Genomic DNA, 19725 nt, shown 5'->3' with positions numbered 1-19725 from the left:
ACTTATTTGTCTAGATTAGGTTGCCAGCTTTATTTCTCTAACAGGTTAGTGTACTGCTGTGGTCCTTTGTTCCTTTCACAAGAAAGTGCTTGTTTGGTTGTTGTTGTTGTTGCTATTTTTTAAGTGTAATTTACTTGTTTTCTGGATTCCATTCATGACTTCTTCGTGTTCTAAAATAAGAAGACAGTCTTATGGTTCCAGCTGAGACAGTCTGTATGGTTCCAGCTATCTGCGCTTTCCTAGAAAGTGCAAATGGAATGTCAGGATGATTCTTCTTGTAATGTCAAAGTGGAGTGCTGATGACAATTTGTGGAAGGATTGTAGCAAGTCCCCTTTTGGCCATGTCATGTCAGTTGCTTACCACATTCTAGTAATAATCAGTTCTCAGAGGACTTGGGATGCTCAGTGGCTTTGTTCCTCTGAAATATATATCACAGAAAGTAGTGTGAGTACTACATGGTTTTGTTACAGCCTTGTTCACACATTATTAACAGTGTGTTCTCAAGCCTTTCTTAATATAAAATAATTCTTCAAGTAAAAATTATCTTAATCAGTAGCTCCAGTGGAGGGCATGCTGCAGGACTATGAACCACTGCATTGTCCTGAAGCTGGTCACCAGCTGAGTTGTTGCCTTTGGAGGCTTCTTTAAGAGAAACTGTATTTTGCACTGATTTTGAGGGACACAATAGCTCAGTGGGAGCAGGAGGTACAACAGGCATACATATACGCAAGCTGATTAAAAACTGCATTGTCCCGTCTGGGGTAAGCACTTTGGGTAGGCTACAAATGGCAGTGAGATCTTTGTTAGACTGCTTTCAGACAGTCTCTGTAGTGTGGTTTAGTAGAGGATGAAATGAAGGCAACTGGGTGCAGCACATATTTTTGCCAGCATCCAGTGTAGCACTGTTTTCTGAACTTACTGAAACATGAGCCTGAAGAAAATTTAGGTTCAATGTTTCATTCCCAGCTCTAGTCAACCCAGCAGTGACACTGTTGAGCTCTTCTGCAGTCAAGCAGGTAGGGCAGGATAGGATAATAGGCATGTTTGTTTGTTGATCCCATCAAAGCCCTGGGTTTCTTGGCTGTTCTTGTCCTAAGGCTGAATTGGGCAGACTTATTCTTCTAATCACATCTACATTAAGATGGTATAGTGCAAACAGAAGGATTACTGTGCTACTAGAGTCATGTTGACCTGGAGCTAAATGCTTTACAACGTCTTCATTTGTATCTAATCACCAATTCTCAGCCATCTATGTTGATGTTCTTCATGAGCATTTAATTTTCTTCCTTGTAGTAGTTCACCTGTTTGGGTAAGAGTGCTGACCTGCTCTGTAGTGGACTTTGTACAATGGACAATGTACAGTGGACAATACAAAAATTGAGATTTGTAGGGAATTCCTGTGCAGACTTGCTTGGCATGAGTATCAGTGAGTTCCTGATCAGAGACTTTAGTCAGCCATACACATATCTTGTATCTTATTCAGGTTTCATAGATGGCATGTCAAGAAAAAGCCGAACAGGTATTCTACACACTTATCTTCTTATGCAAAGCTTAATTAATTCTGGTTTTGTATCTGTACTGTCAGTCTTTGCTTTAAAGTCAGCATATAAAGATGCCATTTTGAATAAAAAAAAAAAAAAAAGTTGTTCTTAGAGCTTTCTGGCTACCATCAGACTCGGGGGAGCCCTGTACCTTTCAGAACAGGTCTTCTGATGACCCAGTGTGTCAAGGTAGATTCTATAACATATTTATATCTTCAAAATTTAGCAAAGCTGTTAGCTGAGCCTGAAGAGTAAAACAAAGTCAAGGGATAGGGCTTCTAGTGATAGCTTCTGTTGGAGTAGGGGTCTCTCCCTGCACCGTTTTCCTTAATTGTCACTTCATAGCTTTAAATGGTACTTACCTGATTGTTTATGATTTATTACCCAGAGCTCAGCTGAAAATGTCAGGATCCATAGTGGTGCAAAAAGTTTCTGATTTCCTTAGGAAGCTGCTCTGAGCTTGGCAGCACCAATTTTCTTTCTAAGGGTGCTGAGGCAGATCTCGGAAGAATTAACTCTTCCAAAAATAGCCATAAAGAAATTACCAGAATTATCAGTTTATCATCAGTAGACTTGTTTTGCCAAAATCTGAATTAGTCCTGGCTTCACATTCCATCTTCTACTGCCATTGGTTCTTGTAGTGATATTAAGGTTTTAGCAGATAGATGAGAATATAGAAAATATGCAGATATCTAAAAAAGGAAGTAAAGCTGTATTACTTGGAGTGCAAGGCAAATTCCCACACAAGATGACAACACCAAAGCTTTTGATATCCAGAGCAGAGGCTTCTATTCTATTACTTGCTATGACACAGTGAGGCCTTTTGCTTATCAAAGCCTATTGTAGAGTAACAGGAATTATTTGGGACCTGATTGTGATAACCCCCAAGGTGTAAATTTGCTCCAGTTACGATGTGCTCTACTGGTTGAAGCATGTACCCTCACTAGCTAAAGAGGTGGAGTTCATTGATGGATAAAATGGAGTTCATTTACAAAATACTAGGTAGTCTCTGAAGGCTCAGATATGTTCAACAAAGCAGTTATGCCTGTCACTATACTTTGAGAAGATTTTTTTGTCTTGCACTGACTGCTGCTTTGTATTAAATCAAATCACAGTTAACTTCTAAACAAGCTTCTGGATGCATGTTGTCTATAAGCATGGTCTGCAGGGTACCTTTCTATAAAGCACAGAAAAAGTAGGAAGGAAAAAAGGATGTCTTGAATTTCAGTGGCACAGGTGAAGTTCCTTGCATTAGAAATGTCTATATACTCCTGCTTAAAATGATCAGTTTTTATTGCAAAAGGAGAAGAGCTGTATGCAGCTACTGTGCAGCTTTTTTCAGTATGTGTCCTTTCATAACCTCATATTGCCTCCATTCAATTGCAGAATATGTACTTTGCAGTAAAATGCCTTTTTCCCCAGTGAACAAGCTGAAAACAAAGACCAGAATTATAGCAACCCTCTAGGAATTGAGTTTATTCATTCTATGCAAAATCACAAAAACATTCTTTGCCCTACCAGGATATCACTTGTGACTTAGTTTTTAGGTTTACAAAGAATAGCAAATTCTTTAGGGATATTTTCTAAAGGAGCATGCCAGTGCAGTTTTTACTAGATTATAAGCCATATTTGTAGTACATGGTATTTTACCAGAACCAAATAGGTTAAGACCATGTGTCTAGTCTTCCTCTTAGTCTTAAACGACAGTGGCAAAAAAAATCTCCATCTGAAGTGTTGGTGTTGGTTACTTTAGTCAGAAGCTTGCCTTTCTTACGGGAGGATGGGAATCTCAGTCATCAGTGACTGCTCTGGGGGGGTCAGAGGGGAGAAGCAGGCTGTTCCTGCTGAGTCTTGGCAACAGCTGTTACCTCCTGATACAATTCCAGTCTTGAGCAAACTGTGAGGGTGAAACATGTTTTTGTGGATTGTAGTAGCAAGAGGAGAGGAGCAAGGGAACCCTGGAAGCTTGATTTCTTAGTTTCTGCTGTTCTTCTCTTAATAACAATAGTGATACAAAGTGGGTTGTAGTAAACCTAGCATTGCCACACCCTGAGGCATGCATTTGTCTTTCATTCTGTTTAGTTTACTCTCTACAGAGGGAAATGGCAGTCTTGCTTAAGTTGGTAATTGCAGAGGATTAACCTCTGTTTTTGCTGTGATCATATATCTTTGTGCTGCCTATGCATTTTTAAATTTTTTCTAATTTTTTAACAAATGGTAGTGGAGTTCTACAGTAGAAATGATACTTCTGTGTATAACCCAAGTAGTGCATTTTCCAAATGTGGAATAGGGCCAAGGAGATACTCTAGGATAGCTGAAACCACATGTTTTTTATCTTCTGTTTGTGCCTGAGTATCCCAGGCAGGTTTGAGACCCCCTTTGTCCTAAGGTCTATGTGAGAACTTGCAAGGCTTGATTCTATTGCCAGAAAATGGATATAGCATTGTTCCTGATGCCTTGAGGTAGCAGCATCATCAGTGTAGGGATTATAGATATGACCTAGAATATGTGAGATCATGGGCATTATGGAGCAGCAGTGGAGTTTTCCTAGGAGACCCTAAGGCATTGCAGATGGCATTAGGTGTATCTGTTTAACAATGGAATTGTGACAACAGGGATACCCTGAAGAGCTTACTGTCCTAATAAACAAGGCAGACATATAAGAAAAAAGAGTGTAAAGCACTGACAGCATGGTCAGGGCTAGCTAAGGTCAAGAGATTTCCCATATATATTTCTGTAAGAGGATGGAGTAAGTAACAGGGTGGGAAAGAGGAAGATTTAAAGAACGAGAGGTTTGGAAGGGAGGAAAGTGTGGGAGAGGAGAACAAAGCCAGAGAAGCCAAAATACTAGCAAAGGTCCTTTGCAGGGCAGAGGGAGGGAATAGCCAGCAGCAAAAGAAGCTGCAGCTAGTCAGAACAAAATGCTCTGCTTCCTGGCTGAGGTTGGTAGGTCGCAGACCAGCAGCTGTCACAGGCCCCCATCAGAGAAGTCTGCCACGGGCTGCCTATTCACTGGAGTTTGCTATGCCATTGAGAGACACAGGTCTTCACCAAACCTGAGGCTGTATTTTGAAACAATGCATTAAAATAATCAGAAGTTGCTTCTGGGTCGAAATCCTTAGCTAATGTTTACGATTACGATTCCCACCTCCTCCTTTTCCCTCTACTGCAGCCTTTCCTGTCTGGGGAGCAGGAGAGCCAAACATGGATTCAGCCTCATTTCTTTGGATTGGACCAACTCCTTAACTCTCTGCTGTTTTGCTTCCCACTCAGTGTCTGGCTTCACTGTCTAGAAAAGTGAGCAGGCAATACTCACTCTGCTGCCATGATCTCCCTGTCCAAGTCCCCCCTACAGCTCATTAACTTCCCATTATAAACTACATGAGCTCTTGCACAGCTGTCCACATAGGAAGATCTTGTCAAGGAGTCCAGCTCCCCGGAGCCAGCATCCACGTCAGGCAGGCGACAAAAGGATAAGGCCAGAATTCAAGGAAAGCAGCATGGCAAAGAAATTCTTCTGCCTTCACTCCAGGCACTAGGGGACTGGTTAATTCCATGGAAATCCTTCTTCTCTGCCAATACCCTGTTCTGTGGTGTTTTGAAAGAATGTGCGTAGGTTGCCCTGAGGATCATTAGCTGTATTTCTTAATGCTGGAAAAGTGAATAGCATTAACACCAACTTTAGATTTAAAGTTGTCTTTGCATAGAATCCTTTTTGTGACTCCTTCCAAACTAGGATGTGTGTATAGAGTGAAATAGTAAAATCAGTCTTGGAATAGGAAGCTGGCTTCAGTATGACCTTTGTAGAGCAGAACACATTTATATTACATGTAATATCTTAGAAATGTTTTAGAACAAAACTGCAAAGTGGCAAGCTGTAATTAAGATGAAGACTTATGGGAGGTTGTCCATGTAGGTGGAGCTGCTGAGGAGAAGACTTTAACACTCCTATGGGGTTATTGCAGGAAAACATACAAAAACAGTAAAAAATAAGCTCATGCTTGAAAGAAGCAAGATGTTCTATAGCTGACTGGAAAAATGATCGTAAGGATTAAGAAGTGAAAAGGAGAATGAAGTTCCGTTGTTTCCAGGATCCAGTGGAAGAAATAGGTTGGACCTGCTGTGCCTGTGTCAATTCTGCGTGATAACAAGTAATAGAATTTTGCATGAACTACAGTTTGTGGACAGCAAAAAGTTTATTTTTCTTTATAATACTTTTCTAGAGACTCATTTACTGTTCCTTCTTTCCCTTCCCCCCAGCAGAATATGTTTAATCTTCATTTTGAGGAAGTGAAATTCCCCACTTGAGGAATGTTACTATTTGTTCAGCCCTAGAGAGTTCGCTGGATTTAACATAAATTATGTGCATATAAATGACCCAATAGAGACTAATGTTGGACCTTATCTAATGTTTAAAGGTGCAGTAAGGAAAACTTACAGTGCCCACTGTGTTTTTTAGAGCTGTATGGCTTTGATGTCCTTATTGATGACACTCTCAAGCCCTGGTTATTGGAAGTGAACCTATCACCATCATTGGCCTGGTAAGTGATTCTCTGTTTAATATGAGGCTGGGACTGTTGCTAGAGAAGGTTGTCCTTGAAACTTGTAGTCTTAGGAGGGTGTGATTTCATGATGCTTGCACACTATTTGTTCCACTACTAGAGTATAGTCCTTTGTTTTTCCCTTTGCATAAACAAACTTATTGCAGCAGTAGGTTTTGAAAGAACACTGGGATTTCATTGTTAACACTTCATAGTCTCCCATTGTAGACAAATTTTGAAACTTTACAGGCAAATGAGTGGGGTCTCAATCTGCTTGGCTGAATAGAAACTTTAAGATGTTGGAGTCCAAGCAGAGTTAAGGCATTATGCTTCACTTGAGTACAGAGGTGTCTACATGGGATCAAATTTTTGGCCTGTTAATCTTTTAAGATCTTACGAGTGAGTGTTGTGTCAACCCTTATGCTGACCTTCGTACTCTAATGAAGAGGATTTGCATTTGTAGAACTCCAGTTATGTGTGTTTTCTGGACTGTTTTATTACTGTTTAATTTTACAGGAGCACAGATGTACAGTACCCTTTTGTAGTACTGTAATATTTCAGTTATGATGATATAAATAAGCTTTATCTTCCTGGAATAGCTATATCTGACCTTCCTTGTGTTTTTGGTTTTGGTTTTTTTTTTTTCCCCTCTTCTTTATACCGCACAGAAATATTTTCACACACTGTTCATAACCCTAGCTTCCACAGTACTGTAGCATTTTATTTCCTAGTTTGGTGGTTTGTGCTCATATACATACACACCAAATTATTTGCATACTTTACTGCCTAAAACTCTAACTCACATCTGCATTCTTTGCTCCATTCTGTTATGATTGCCATTTTCTTTATTCAAGCTGTTGGCATCTATCACTGTGCTGTACCAGACTGCTTGTTTTATCTGAACTTCATAGATTTATATTTTTTTTCCACTGGATAAAACTATGGATGCTTCCCATCTGTCTGATCAGATCACTGGCTGATCACTTGATATCTATCACCTTTCTAAGTTTTTTTCCCCATGCACTAGAGCTAATCCATCTAATTTTATGATTTTATGTGGAAGGGGCATAGGCAATTGTGGTTTTAAAGTGTTCTAGGACACTCAATGAAATGTAGCAGATACATTAAAATGTTTCCAGCCAAGCAGAGCTAAAACAAGGCATATTACCACATTAAAAGACTAAAGCTGTGAAAAAGGATCAACAAAAACAGATTAATCTGATGATGTTTCATCTTTATGTATGTGTGTGAAAATCATGTGTCTTCACATGTTGATTACATCTGTATAAAGGATCAATACAAGGAAACTATATTGGAAGATATCTAGAATATTGATGCATTCCTCTCATTTAATACTAGACAAATAATTCCTCTTGTCTTCTGTTGTATGTGGGGATAGTGATGCTCCTTTGGACCTGAAGATCAAAGCTAGCATGCTTTCAGATATGTTCACTCTTGTAGGTGAGTGTAGCGAAAAGCTCCTTCAATCTTCCCATAATTTAAAACCAGTAAGAGGTAGGTTTATGAGCTGCATCTTATTACATAAGAATAATAGAGAAGAACTCTAGTTTAGGAGAGGAACTGTATTTAATACAGAGTAGTTATATGTGAACATTTTAGCTTCAGAATAATCTGTTCGTGATGATAAGGTGGTATTTAGAGTTCCTAGTTTGATATTTGAAGACACTATTCTGTAGCAGGTAACTTTTGTTTAGGCCTCAATTAGTACTCGTGCATTTTTTAGGTTTAGTGCTTGGGTTCTGTTTAGGGTGTGTTAGAAGTGGAGTCATGATTGTGAAAGCTGTGTGACTGTCTAGTGCATTAGCACCATTTATGCATTTCTAGTACATCTTCATTCAATTACCTGATGCAATTTATCCCTAATACTAAAAGAGGCAGAATTGTCATCAGGTAGTCTGCTCAGCTAGTTAAGAATGAGAGCCTATCTCTGTGCTCCTGTTCAGAAACCCATCTTACTGATTTAAGTACTTGGTTTTGAACCACATTCCAGTTTTATTCAAAAAATGCAACACAATGTACAGTTTGGGATTAAACAATGCAAGGTTTAAAGAAGAAAGGCATCCTTTTTGGTCCTTGCATGGGCACATGAAAGTCACATGTAGACTGAGATCATTAAGAGGAATGCTATGTTTATATTTCAAGGTTTGCTTGTCTTAAGGTTCTGATGTGTCTCCTGACGCCCATAGGCTTCGTGTGCCAGGATCCAGGCCAACGCTCAAGCCGAGCCACTTACCACTCATCTGATTCTGTCAGGAGAAATCCGTACCAGAAGCTGCAGGTAAGTGACTTTAACAAGCCAGAGCTGAGGGGGAGAGCAGGAAAGTAATGGTCATTGAATTTGGCTCACAGGTGGGAGAGCCAGCGAGTGAGGTTATCTGGATTTCTAGCGTAACCACAGAAGAGACTCAGGGGCTGCACCTGAGCTATGGTTCTAATAGAACTTTAGTATATTGTAAGCAAAAAGCCTCTAGAATCCAGAGCTTTATGAATATCTCCTTGTAGACAGAAAGAGGTTTTTTGCATTTGAAATTTAAGGCTTCTTTCCCATTCGTTCCTGGAATCTCTTACTTCTTTCCTGGGGTCCTTTGGCCGTGGCCTCATGTGGTTTACTGTGACTGTCCGTTACCTTTTCTGCTGTAATGCTAAAGGGCAGTTGTTCTCTTTTTCTTTTTTGCTATGAAATGGATTCCTGAAAGATCTCTGGAAATATAGCACTCACAAAAGGCAGTGAAATCCTGTATGTTGTTCTGTTTTTCAGAAGCACTTCTCGGGTAAACAGGCAAATGGTGTATCCTGACACTGTAGCTAATGTGCAGACTCCTGTGATGGAGTTGTGTTGCTCAATTTCAATTAGGAAATGAAGAGTTGTTTTTGTTCAGTGACAGTACCAATCCATTTTGGCATAGGAAAAAATCACAAACTGCAGCATGTAGCTTCTTGTAGAACTTGGAATCATGAGTCCTTGGGAGAGAGGTGAAGAGCTAGGAAGGTGAGATTTGGGGATCTGTAGGATGTGTAGCTGAGTCCAAAGCTTCCAAGGCCAATTTCATTGACAGTGTTTCATACATATCCTTCTGATCATACAGGTGCTTTTTCTTGAAATTAAGCTGTTGGAAAGTGTTGAATTTTAAAGAGACTTTAAACTTACAAATTTATTTTGCTTAAAACAAAACACAACACAAATAGGAGTAAGGCTTGGTCAGTTGAAATTTGCAAAGATTCGTATGACAGTGCAGTGCTTACAAGATGGGATTAACTTACCTTTTGGGACAGGAGTCCCCCTTACCTATGTTTACCAGAACTTCTAATCCAGTGATAAAGTTTTATAGCATATTTTTCTTAAGTACCTAAGTGGAAATACCATGGCTATATCGGTGTACAGACCTTTCCATGGTTCAAGAATATTTTGGCCTGCTCTTTGCTGAATGCATTTTGTTTCAGATTGTTAAGATACTTCTATCCCTATTCTCAGCTGCAAATGGTACTTTGAACCTCTTGTTTTTCTGAACTCCTTCATGATGTCTTAAGTTTTGATTGTTCACTTAGACCATCTTTAAGCATTGTAAAAGTTGCTTCTTGGGAAAGAAATGCGAATACCAGCATTCTTGGTCATGAGAAAGTTACTCTGTTTTCTCAGTTTTCCCATCCTAGACTACAAGTTCCTTGTACAGTTTCTTTGGTTTGGCTTTCTTAAGTTTTTCCTTGTCTGGGGAAAGTAACAGTTTAGCTGCTTTCTTTGTAAGCTACTTTGCAAGCTACTGTTGTAGATCTTTTGATTAATTGTAAGCAATAAAGGGCCTTTGACGAGTTTTGTTAAGACAAACTGTAGAGAACAACTTGGCAGTAGTACAGCTAGAAGTCATAGAATGGTTTGGGTTGGAAGGGACTTTAAAGATTATTGAGTTCCAACCCCCTTTATGGGCAGGAACACCTCCCCCTAGACCAGGTTGCTCAAAGCCCCCTCCAACCTGGCCTTGAACAATTCCAGGGAGAGGGCATCCACAGCTTCTCTGGGCAGCCTGGTCCCATGTCTCTACCCTCACAATCAAGAATTTCTTCCCAATACATAATGTAAATATATCCTGTTTCAGTTTGAAACCATTGCCCCATGTAATGTACCCGTTTGTAACCATTACCCTTGTCCTATTGCTACCTGCCCTCATAAAAAGTTCCTCTCCAGCTTTCCTGTAGGCCCCTCCCAGTACCAGAGGGCTGCTGTGAGGTCTCCCTGGAGCCTTCCCCTCTTCTTCTCCAGGTAAAACAACCTCAACTGTCTCAGCCTGTCTTCATAGGAGAGGTGATAGATAAGATCTCTTACACCATTTGTTCCTCTTGGGCATTGGAGAGCAGAAAGTCAGTCTTAGTGCCCCTTCTACTTCTATGGTAATAGTTTCCTTCAAACTAATCACTGTCCTTAAACTGGTCTTGCTTGTAGGCCTTATGCCAGATAAGTACTGCAGGGTACTTTTTGGCATGCTGCTGATGTTTTCTACACCTGTTTTGGAATGTTAAATAGTATCTTGTTTCTCCACAAGCACTGGAATATTGTTGAGATATTAAAATGAAATGGCTTCTGGAATTCCAGGATTTTTAGATATTTATTTTTACCCCCTCTGCTCTATGAACAGTTCTACTTGACAGCATCTGTTTCTCCTTAATACATAGCTATTAAATATTTTCCCCTGGGTAACTCTTATCTTACAAAAATATGAATTTTGTTCATGAGAGTCGAGTTCATTCATCTGTTCTGCAGAGCTCTTTTCTGCATGCTTTTGAAAACTATGTGTATCTCCTGATGCATTCTGCACTGTTGAGCACATCTGAGATTTAGGATTAGTGTTGCATTTGGAATACATTTGTGGAGGATAAAAGGAAGATTTGAACTGATACAAATGAAGCTGTTAGCTCTATCTCTGGACTTCAGTTATACCCTTTTGCTTTTGCTTTTACCACTCCTTTGCAACTTGGGGAGGGATTATAGTGTCCTCAAGAACACAAGGTTTTTATTCTCTGTGTGTCTCTTTTAGCGTCCTGTTTCCGTGCAGATGCAAACAGCAAACACCAGACTGGTAAGTCTCCTTCAGCTCTCTCTACCCATGTAAAGAACACAATTTTGAGTGTTACCTTGTACAACAGTTTTTGTGTGATTAGTCCTAAAATACATTTTGCAGATGAGTAGTCTGGTGGTGGTGAAGTGAATAAGAAAAGAGGAGATGGATAGCTACTGACATGTTTCCACTTGAAAAGCTTGGAAAAACATCTAACGTCAGTTCTAGCAGCTTAAAAAAAGAGTAGGTCAGGTGTGCTGAGAGTCAAGGTCAGGCAGGTCAAATCCCTCACAGTTTTTAAGCCTTCAAGTATTTCTCAACTGCATTTTGCAGCAATTGGATATAGATGTTTAAAGATAAAGTTGTCACTCTGGTCATCAAATGATGAAGACAGTGGCAGTGGATTTGATATGTCATTGAAAAGGAAAGTACAAAACCAAAGGAAGAGCTAGTGAAAGCAGCAGCAAGTAGGAGTGTCACACCAAGAGGGAGGAGCAGGAGGTATTTTTATCTTGTGTACTACAAGGGATGGAAAAAGTCTGAATGAAAAGGATAGCACAAGTGAATTTATATTTTTATTTATATGCAAAAGTTTGAGAGTGAACTGGGTCAAAATAGATGGAGAGATAAGACATTCGTAAGATAATGGAAAAATGTAGAACTGCCATTAGTGTAAGTCAGGCTGATTCACCTTTCAAAATGTCATATTTGGCAAGCATTAGTTTACAGTTCTGACCCCTGGCTATGTGGAGATGCTGTAAGAATTGTTTTGCTGCTGGGCTTCTTGCAAGAATGTATAGCAATGATTCTCATATTTGTTTGAGGTTTCCCAGCAGGAAGAAAAGTAGAGCAGATGGAGTCATCTTGAGAACCTAATTCATCCTATGTGCTGCTGTTTATGTCATTCTGTGTAAGTTTAGCTGAGGCTAAGAGAAAAGAGTTGAATAATGAGGTTTCATAGAGAATAGGAAGGATCGTTGTGCCAGCTGCTGTCAGTGCTCAGTATAATTAGAGTCATGATGTGGGAACCAGAGATGCTTGCAAAATTTGGAGACAAAACAAAGTGGTTGGGTTTATCTATACTTTTTAAAGATAAGCTGGGTCAAAGAGGAAATAAGACCTTTGGGAAGTTGGAGATATTTCAGCCAGAGAGAATCCTGCACTGAAACATGGAAAAAAGTGTGTAGGAAGTTCTGTAAAGTTAAGAATTTTTGTCTAGCATTTTGACAGTGGTGTAGTTTGTTCTAATGTAGGAGCCAGAGCATCACTTGTTGTAAGAGCCAGAGGTGTCAATAGGTAGGCATATGTTTTCTGTTTGTAATCAATTAAATCCTTTCCATTGTGTTGAGACAACAGAATTATTTCTTTGAAGTATTTCCTTAGTTAAGGAGATCATATGACAGGATGAGTCGTTCCCCTAATACTCTCTTTGAGCAGCAGTTTTCATATAATGATTGGTTACAGTAATGTCAGGAAATGGTTTTTGAGAGGAGGTTACCTAGTAGGAGATTTTAGAGAAAGTTATTAAGCAAAGTTGCTGAGCTGTGCTTTTGAAATGGAGGAAAGCTTAGGAAAAGAGACAAAAAGCTTTTCAATTTAATTCCATCTACATGATCAAGCAAACCGCTTTGACTGCTGACATTTATATTTCTTCTGCAAATCCTTGTGTCTCCAGTCTTCTCATCCAGAATATTTTGTTTTCTTTTTTTTTCTTTAATCAATTTTAATTAGACTTACCAAAATACTTCAATTGGAACCTGCTATGTCTGTTTTCTCTTTGGATCTTTTTGTGCCACTTGCTGCAATGTAACCCATTCTAGTGCAAAGCCTGTTGCTTTTGCTATTGCTTCATCTGCAGATTCTGAATAGCTGCTTTCAACTTCTAATGAAACAGAGAGAATAGGATTCAGTTCCAGTAGTTCTCAATAATAAAGATACAGCCTGATCTTGCCATGAGTTTTATTTGTATCTGAGTTGTGTGGGATATTCCCCTGGGTTTATCCAGCTTGAGGTTTCTGCCATGTTTTTCTCTTCTTTCTGTATTAAGAAGACTCTGCATTCAGTATAATGCTAAAATAAAATTTGAATTTTGTATAATGACATGAGACCTTCTCAGCCAGACTCTTAATGCTCTTTTTACAGAGGAAGTTTATCTGAGCAGGGCCTAAGACCAGCTAAAATGTACTTGAGAACATGTTCAAAGATTTCAGTCTTGCTGGGATTTTAAGATTTTATAATACTGCTAATCTGAAGACACTTTGAATTCCTGCTGTTAGAATGAATCAGGGCTGCCCATCAGGTTAAGAATGAGCTTGAAGACACTGTCTGCAAATTTTCTTAAAAATTGCATATGTGTGCATATTTGCATGATGTATCTACATGTACATACAAGATCTGTCTGTTAAGTACAAGAAGTAGAAAATTGAGATATAGCAGTATAGTAACAAAAGAGTAACAGAAGGTAAACTGAATTTTCCACTTATTGCCAGCTTTATCTCATCAGTGAATTACAGTTCTGTTCTAGTGTAGCACCACGACTGGAACAGAAAGCATGGTTCTGGTACAGTTGAGGTGTGAATCCAAGTGTATTTGGAGCCTGCGAGTGTGAATGCTGGCTCTAGTCCTCCTTGAGTGAGGATTTCTCTGTATGAAATGCTGGCTTTGGTACTTTTGGATATGTGTTGTTTTTCCACAAGGGGCCACGGGTGCAAATATTGGCAGTGATGCCCAAATTGTGAGTCCTGCTGTGCTAAAAACTAAGAGTATGAATACTTAGTGCCTTGCTGGAGTGTGGACTCTTCAACAGCTGGACTGTGGAATTATGAATTCTGGCTGTCATACTCTGGAGTGTAGATTCTGCTCGGAATGGGATCCTGGAATTTGAATGTAACTGGGTTTTTTTAAGTAAACTGAAAGAAGAGAAAGGAAAAATCTGGATTCACACTGTCTCTACAGCGTACCCGTCCTCTGTCTGCCAGTGATGCTGAAATTAAAAACCCAGTGCCCTCAGGCAGGGAAAAAGCTACAGGAAGGCAAGGCTGCTCTGTGCTAGGTCTCTCCATGGAGGAGGTAAGCAGGCTATTAAATATATTTTATTTACCTTGGCTTTCATGCAATATGCAGAGTTACTCAGCAAACAGTAAGTGCATGTTTATGAAAAACATGATAGAAGAAGTATAATTTTTGAAACAGAACTGATGCATTTTACTGCTGGTTCTGCCCTTGCCCACAGTCATGCCAGACATACATATGTGCTCCAAGCTGTGATAGATTTCTTATCTTATTTCAGAGCTTAAGTGCAAGGTAACGTTGCTTAAGGATACCATATGTATCCATCCTACTCCCAGGGCTGCAGTAATAGTTTTGTCAGAAATTTTTCTAGGGTTCATTTTTCATTGTATCCGTTTTTCTGGCTATTTTGTCTCTTTTTATTCTAAGATAAAAGTTCTTCGTCGAGTGAAAGAGGAGAATGAACGTAGAGGAGGCTTCATCCGGATATTCCCTACTCCATTAACATGGGACCTTTATGGGTAAGAAAAAGAATCCAATAGGATGTCTCAGTGTTGCTCTGAAGCTCTGTGTTGAGGAATATCCTGTGTAAATCCAGCAGTTTAGCAATTAGAAAGAAATATGTTGAGGCTTTTGGTAGAGCTTTAGTGTTGAGGATGCTTTTTTCTGATCCCTTGCTTTTAACTGCTGCTGCTCTTCCTAATTGCACCTTATGGAAGGCTACCAAGCATTGTTTCCGATGTTACTTTTTAATCAGAATAAAAATGTCTTCATTTTAGATCATCCATGCATGCTACCTGGTTTTAGAACCTAGAGCTGCACATCATGTTTAGTCTGTCTTTAGGCCATAAACATAATGTAGGACTCCTTGAGTGAGTGATACTATATTACACTTTCCTAATTTTTTTCCAGTCTGTAATGTTTCTCTGTGTCTCTTGCCTCACCAGGAATTTCAGCTGAGAAGCGATAGCTCTCCTCCTTTCCTCTTTTTTGTTATGGTACAGCATATTGTCTCAATCCACTTCTGGGATGTTTGTAATAGATCATATATTTCTGCATTATGTCGCCATTCATTGTGTTGAGCTCTATATTTATACATTCTCTATTTTGTTTTTCTAGATCCTTTTTAGAACACAAGACATCAATGAACTACATGCTGGCTACACGTTTGTTTCAGAACAGGTAGAAGGCTTTTTTATTTGAGAGGGAGGCAAAGGGGACAAAACGCATGAAAAGGATTGGTTCCACACTTACTCAATGCTACAAACACCAGTCTGTGATTTACAGGGGCAGCAATAGCTACATGTCTCTTCTCTCATGTGCCAGTGACTGGGGTGGTTTCTTACAGTTTTACATGTTGTGCTTTTGAATCCAAGGGCAAAATGCAAAATATACAGGAGGCATGGGAGTCACTGGAGTATAAAGATTACTATAGACATTTAGAACTTATGAGCATGTAGGTTTTCCAGTGACAGGTTATAGGCAGTCTTTGCATATCTTTTGTTTTAGATTTAAAGTCACATTAGAGCTTGTTCCCATGTAAAGTGAGCACTGAATTTTTCTCCAGAGTTTTAGTATCCTTATCTCTTGATCTGTGCAAGCATGATTTGATGCATGATTTCTTTGGGTTGTGTTTGGGTGGAAATGACAGTTCATGCTGATAGCTGAACATCCATTGAGAGCTGTATACAATAATTTCACTGTATATTTAATGTTCTTCCTTCTCAATGGTTTTTCTTACCCAAATTTGAGATCCACAATAAAGTAACTGCAGAGCAAGGACAAGACTACTTACTGAGCAGACAATTTTTACAGAATCTCTTCTGATGTCAGCACTGTACAAAATTTGATTTTCTTTTGCTGTGTGCTTTCAGGGATGTATCTAGAGGGTAGTTCCAAATTATACCTTCTTTAATTTAAGCCAGACAGATGCAAGCATCTTGTCAGCTGCTCAGAATTCCTTATTTGAAGCCTTTTTTTTTTTAAATCCTTTAGGATAGAGCTCATAGGGACCTTCGTAAATTTGGCCTGTTCGTTGTACTTATGTAAGAATTCAGTTTTGATCCAGAACAGAAGTTAATTTTTGCTGTTTTTCCCTGTGTAGGGGCAAGATGAAAAGAGACTTCATCACTGGGAGATCCCGGTAAATGGCTTCTTAATTAAATAATTGATACTTTGAAGGATTTATTATAAATTCAGATTTCGACTGCTTCGTCTTGTAAGTCTTCGGTCAATACCTTTTGGACCCAAGATCCATCAAGCTAATTTTAGAAAAGTAAATACTTCTCTAAAGTGAGGAAAGAGTATTCCAGCATGTGGAGTGGTTAAGTTTTGTTGGATTGAATCTTAAAATTGCTCCTCTTAGCCTTCCTAATCTGGAATTTCTACTGTATTGATAAGCCTCATTATTAATATCTCTAAAAAGATCCCCTGAACTTTACATACCCTAATATTCATTCTGCTAGATAAAGAAAAAAAATGCAGCAGCAGGAATTTTCTGTGAATGTTCTCACTTGTATTGTAAAGAGCACTTCGATGGTTCTTTGTGCACCGGTAGAAAGTTGTAATATTTGTTTCCTGTAAGGAATATGACAGGGCTCCTTCTTCCTTGATTTAGGCAGAACTTGTAGAAATGTTGTAATTTTTAATTTAGGTTATGTTAAAATTCTTATCTCTGACAAAACAGTGAAGAACAAGCTGTCTACATAAGAGGTTCAGAAGACTGGACTCACATTTATGTGCTCTTACCACTCCCCTCCATTGTTTTGTTCTCTTGCAATTCAATTTTCCCTACTAATTGTGCCTTGAGCTGCTGCATGATGGGCGAGTGCTGCTCAGTCATGAAAGCATGACAGTAGTACAATGCATTTTGGAACTCTGGGAGATGATGTTCTGTAAAGTACTTGCAAGGCTCCCTTCAAACACTGGTAGGTTTTCAACAGAGCTAAGTTAGACTCATCATGAACATTGCCTGTGTCAGAAAAACTGTTTCTTGAATAAATCTAAACCACTAAGTCTCATCTCATCAGGGGGAGAAGTATAAAGGGAGATTGAGGATGTCTTTGTATTTTGCCTCCCAGAGCAGGTCTTAATGGAAGGCTGGATATGAGGCTGGAAACTGTGGGCTCTCATGCTCTCTTTTATGAGAGAAAGCTTGTTTCACTGGAGTTACGGGAGCGCCGGCGCTGTCATGGCAAGGCTAGAGCAACGCGAACAAGATCATCAGGTACCCATGACTAAAGTCTTAGATGAACAGCTAGTCAAAAACCAGCAAACAAGGACTTTTTCATTTGGAGTATGTGTGAATGGGGTTGTTCTGGCCTTTGTTAGTCCCTAAAAGGATTCACAAACTGAAGTTAATAATTTTATGTTCAAGTGTTTACATTTTCACTTCATTCCTCTTCTGACCTTCCTTCCTTCCTTCTTAGTGCCTAGAATTTAATTTCCACCATTACACATCCCCATGTATTTGACTGAAGGTAATCAGTATTTTCTTGAAGGTGAGCTTGTGGTTGCATTTTGGGTACAAGAATTCAACAGTATGTGTGCCTCTTTACTCCTCCAGCTTTTCAGAGCAAGATAAAAACTTGGGATCTTCCAGGCTGGTTCTTCTGCACAATAGTGATTCTAAGCTATGAAAAGGGATAAATCCTTCTTATCCAGGCTAATGTGGGAAACACTTAAAAGTACACAGGTGGATGATCCTTGCAAATGGCTGTTCCTGAGGCCAATATCTAAACTCTTTTAATAGTTATGTGATACTGAATGCAGTGGGAGACGTATTTTATAAAATTATTTTTGGTGCTATGTTAATGTATGTGATCTTTATTGGCACATGTGGAAGTTTAGATTTCATAGCTTTGTTTTTTCTGACACACAAAAATAAAAAAAATTCATATATGTGTATCAAGTGTATATATATATATATACATGTGAGCATATATGTAAGAATAAGGATAAAATATAGGAAATTGCCTTTGCTTTTTTTGTTGGGTTTTTTTTTGTTTGTTTGTGGTTTTTTGGGGGTGGTTTTTTTTTTTGTGCGTGTGTGTGTGGCTTATGAAGTTAAGATAAGAATCTTCTCCTGTTTTCTCTGATACTGGGGAAAAAGGGCTTCTCAACTTTTTTATACACAACCAGAAAGATATGAACAATAATCATAGAATTGGCTGGGTTGGAAGGGACCTCAGAGATCATCAAGTCCAACCCTTGATCCACTACCACTGCAGTTACCAGCCCATGGCACTGAGTGCCACATCCAGTCTCTTTTTAAATATCTCCAGGGATGGGGAATCCACTGCTTCCCGGGGCAGCCCATTCCAATGCTTGATCACCCTCTCCGTAAAGAAATTCTTTCTAATGTCCAACCTAAACCTCCCCCGGCACAACTTGAGACCGTGCCCTCTTGTCTTGCTGAGGGTTGCCTGGGAAAAGAAACCAACCCCCCACCTGGCTACAACCTCCTTTCAGGTAGTTGTAGAGAGTGATAATAAAGGGCAGTGATACTTAGGATGCTATTCTTAAATGCTATTCTGTCCTTCTATCAGACAAGGATTTAGAAGTAAACCAAAGGGTTTAAATAGCAGGGCAGTCTTCCCCACTTCTTATTTTTTTTTAACCAGTATAGGTGATCTCTTCTCTACTACAGGGACATCAAAACCCACAAAGTTGTCCCTCAAGTCAGACACGGAAGGTGAGGAGGAAGAAGAAGTGGATGCAGGTGAAGATGAAGAGCTAGATAGAACTGTTTGTTCTTCGGACACCCAAGTGAAAAGCAAGCCAAAGCTCTCCGACATGGTGAAAAATGCTTGTAAGGATAAATTGCCAAAAGAACTTGACAGGAAAACTGAAGATGGAGGAGAGCCAATTCTTCAACAACCAGACTCAGAATCTCAGTTTAATTTGCTGCAGATCCTTCAAAATCATGGAAACCTAAGGTGAGATTTCTGCATATTGCCTCGAATTTTAACTAGCATCTAACATTGACTAAAATACGGAGGATGTACACTTACTTCCACATTCTTAATGAATGTGAGGAGATAACAGGACGCTAGAGAAAGGGGCCTGGATTTTTCTGTAACTGTGGGCTGCCTTAACAACTAGTTGGCACAGAAGGGAGATAGTTGAAAGACTGACAGATAGTTGAAAGCTGACCTGCTGGATCAGTATAAAGCATAAGGCTTAGTTTCCATTGTTATTGTTTAATCTGGTGATTCTGTTGTGTTCTAAAGTTTGTCTTCTCATTCTTTGCATTTCTAAAGAAATGTGTATAAACACATGTTCAACTGTCCAAAAAAGATTGGTAGGAATACCTCAGTGCTGCCTCTCTGAAAAATTGGTTTTCTTTTTTCTTTCTTTTTCTTTTTTTCCTTTTTTTTTTTTTTTTTATTCTTTTTTTTCCCTTCTTTTCTTTTTTCTTCCTTTTTGTTTTTCTTTTTTTTCTTTTCTGTTTGGTTTTTTTTTTTTTTTTTTTTTGATAGAATTTTTACCTCTAATAATAATTTCTGCTCAAAGTCATCACCTCCTGAGAGGAAGACAGGAAGTCATTTGAAAGTGACAAGTTC

General features: G+C 39.1%; 1 protein-coding gene across 8 annotated transcripts in view; it reads left to right on the top strand.

Annotated features, from left to right (window-relative positions):
• TTLL5 (tubulin tyrosine ligase like 5) overlaps positions 1–19725 on the top strand; it is a 130267-nt gene that overhangs the window by 30174 nt on the left and 80368 nt on the right. For 5 of the 8 annotated variants that reach the window (XR_011726294.1, XM_071745950.1, XM_071745949.1 and 2 more), the window contains exons 13-23: positions 6002–6083; positions 7483–7544; positions 8291–8382; positions 10285–10359; positions 11132–11173; positions 14108–14221; positions 14591–14682; positions 15281–15343; positions 16266–16304; positions 17242–17387; positions 18810–19098. Coding sequence is in view for 6 of the 8 variants with exons in the window: in XM_071745950.1 (XP_071602051.1) it covers positions 6002–6083; positions 7483–7544; positions 8291–8382; positions 10285–10359; positions 11132–11173; positions 14108–14221; positions 14591–14682; positions 15281–15343; positions 16266–16304; positions 17242–17387; positions 18810–19098 (1096 nt within the window). In the remaining 2 variants the exon portion in view is untranslated. The remainder of the gene's footprint in view (positions 1–6001; positions 6084–7482; positions 7545–8290; positions 8383–10284; positions 10360–11131; positions 11174–14107; positions 14222–14590; positions 14683–15280; positions 15344–16265; positions 16305–17241; positions 17388–18809; positions 19099–19725) is intronic. The other 3 variants (XR_011726295.1, XM_071745947.1, XM_071745948.1) reach the window with 2 other exon arrangements.

The sequence above is a fragment of the Heliangelus exortis genome, chromosome 5 (genome assembly GCF_036169615.1).
Source record: "Heliangelus exortis chromosome 5, bHelExo1.hap1, whole genome shotgun sequence".
Lineage (NCBI taxonomy): Eukaryota > Metazoa > Chordata > Aves > Apodiformes > Trochilidae > Heliangelus > Heliangelus exortis.
Note: the sequence above shows the minus strand (reverse complement) of the source record. Positions and strands in the feature narration are given on the sequence as shown.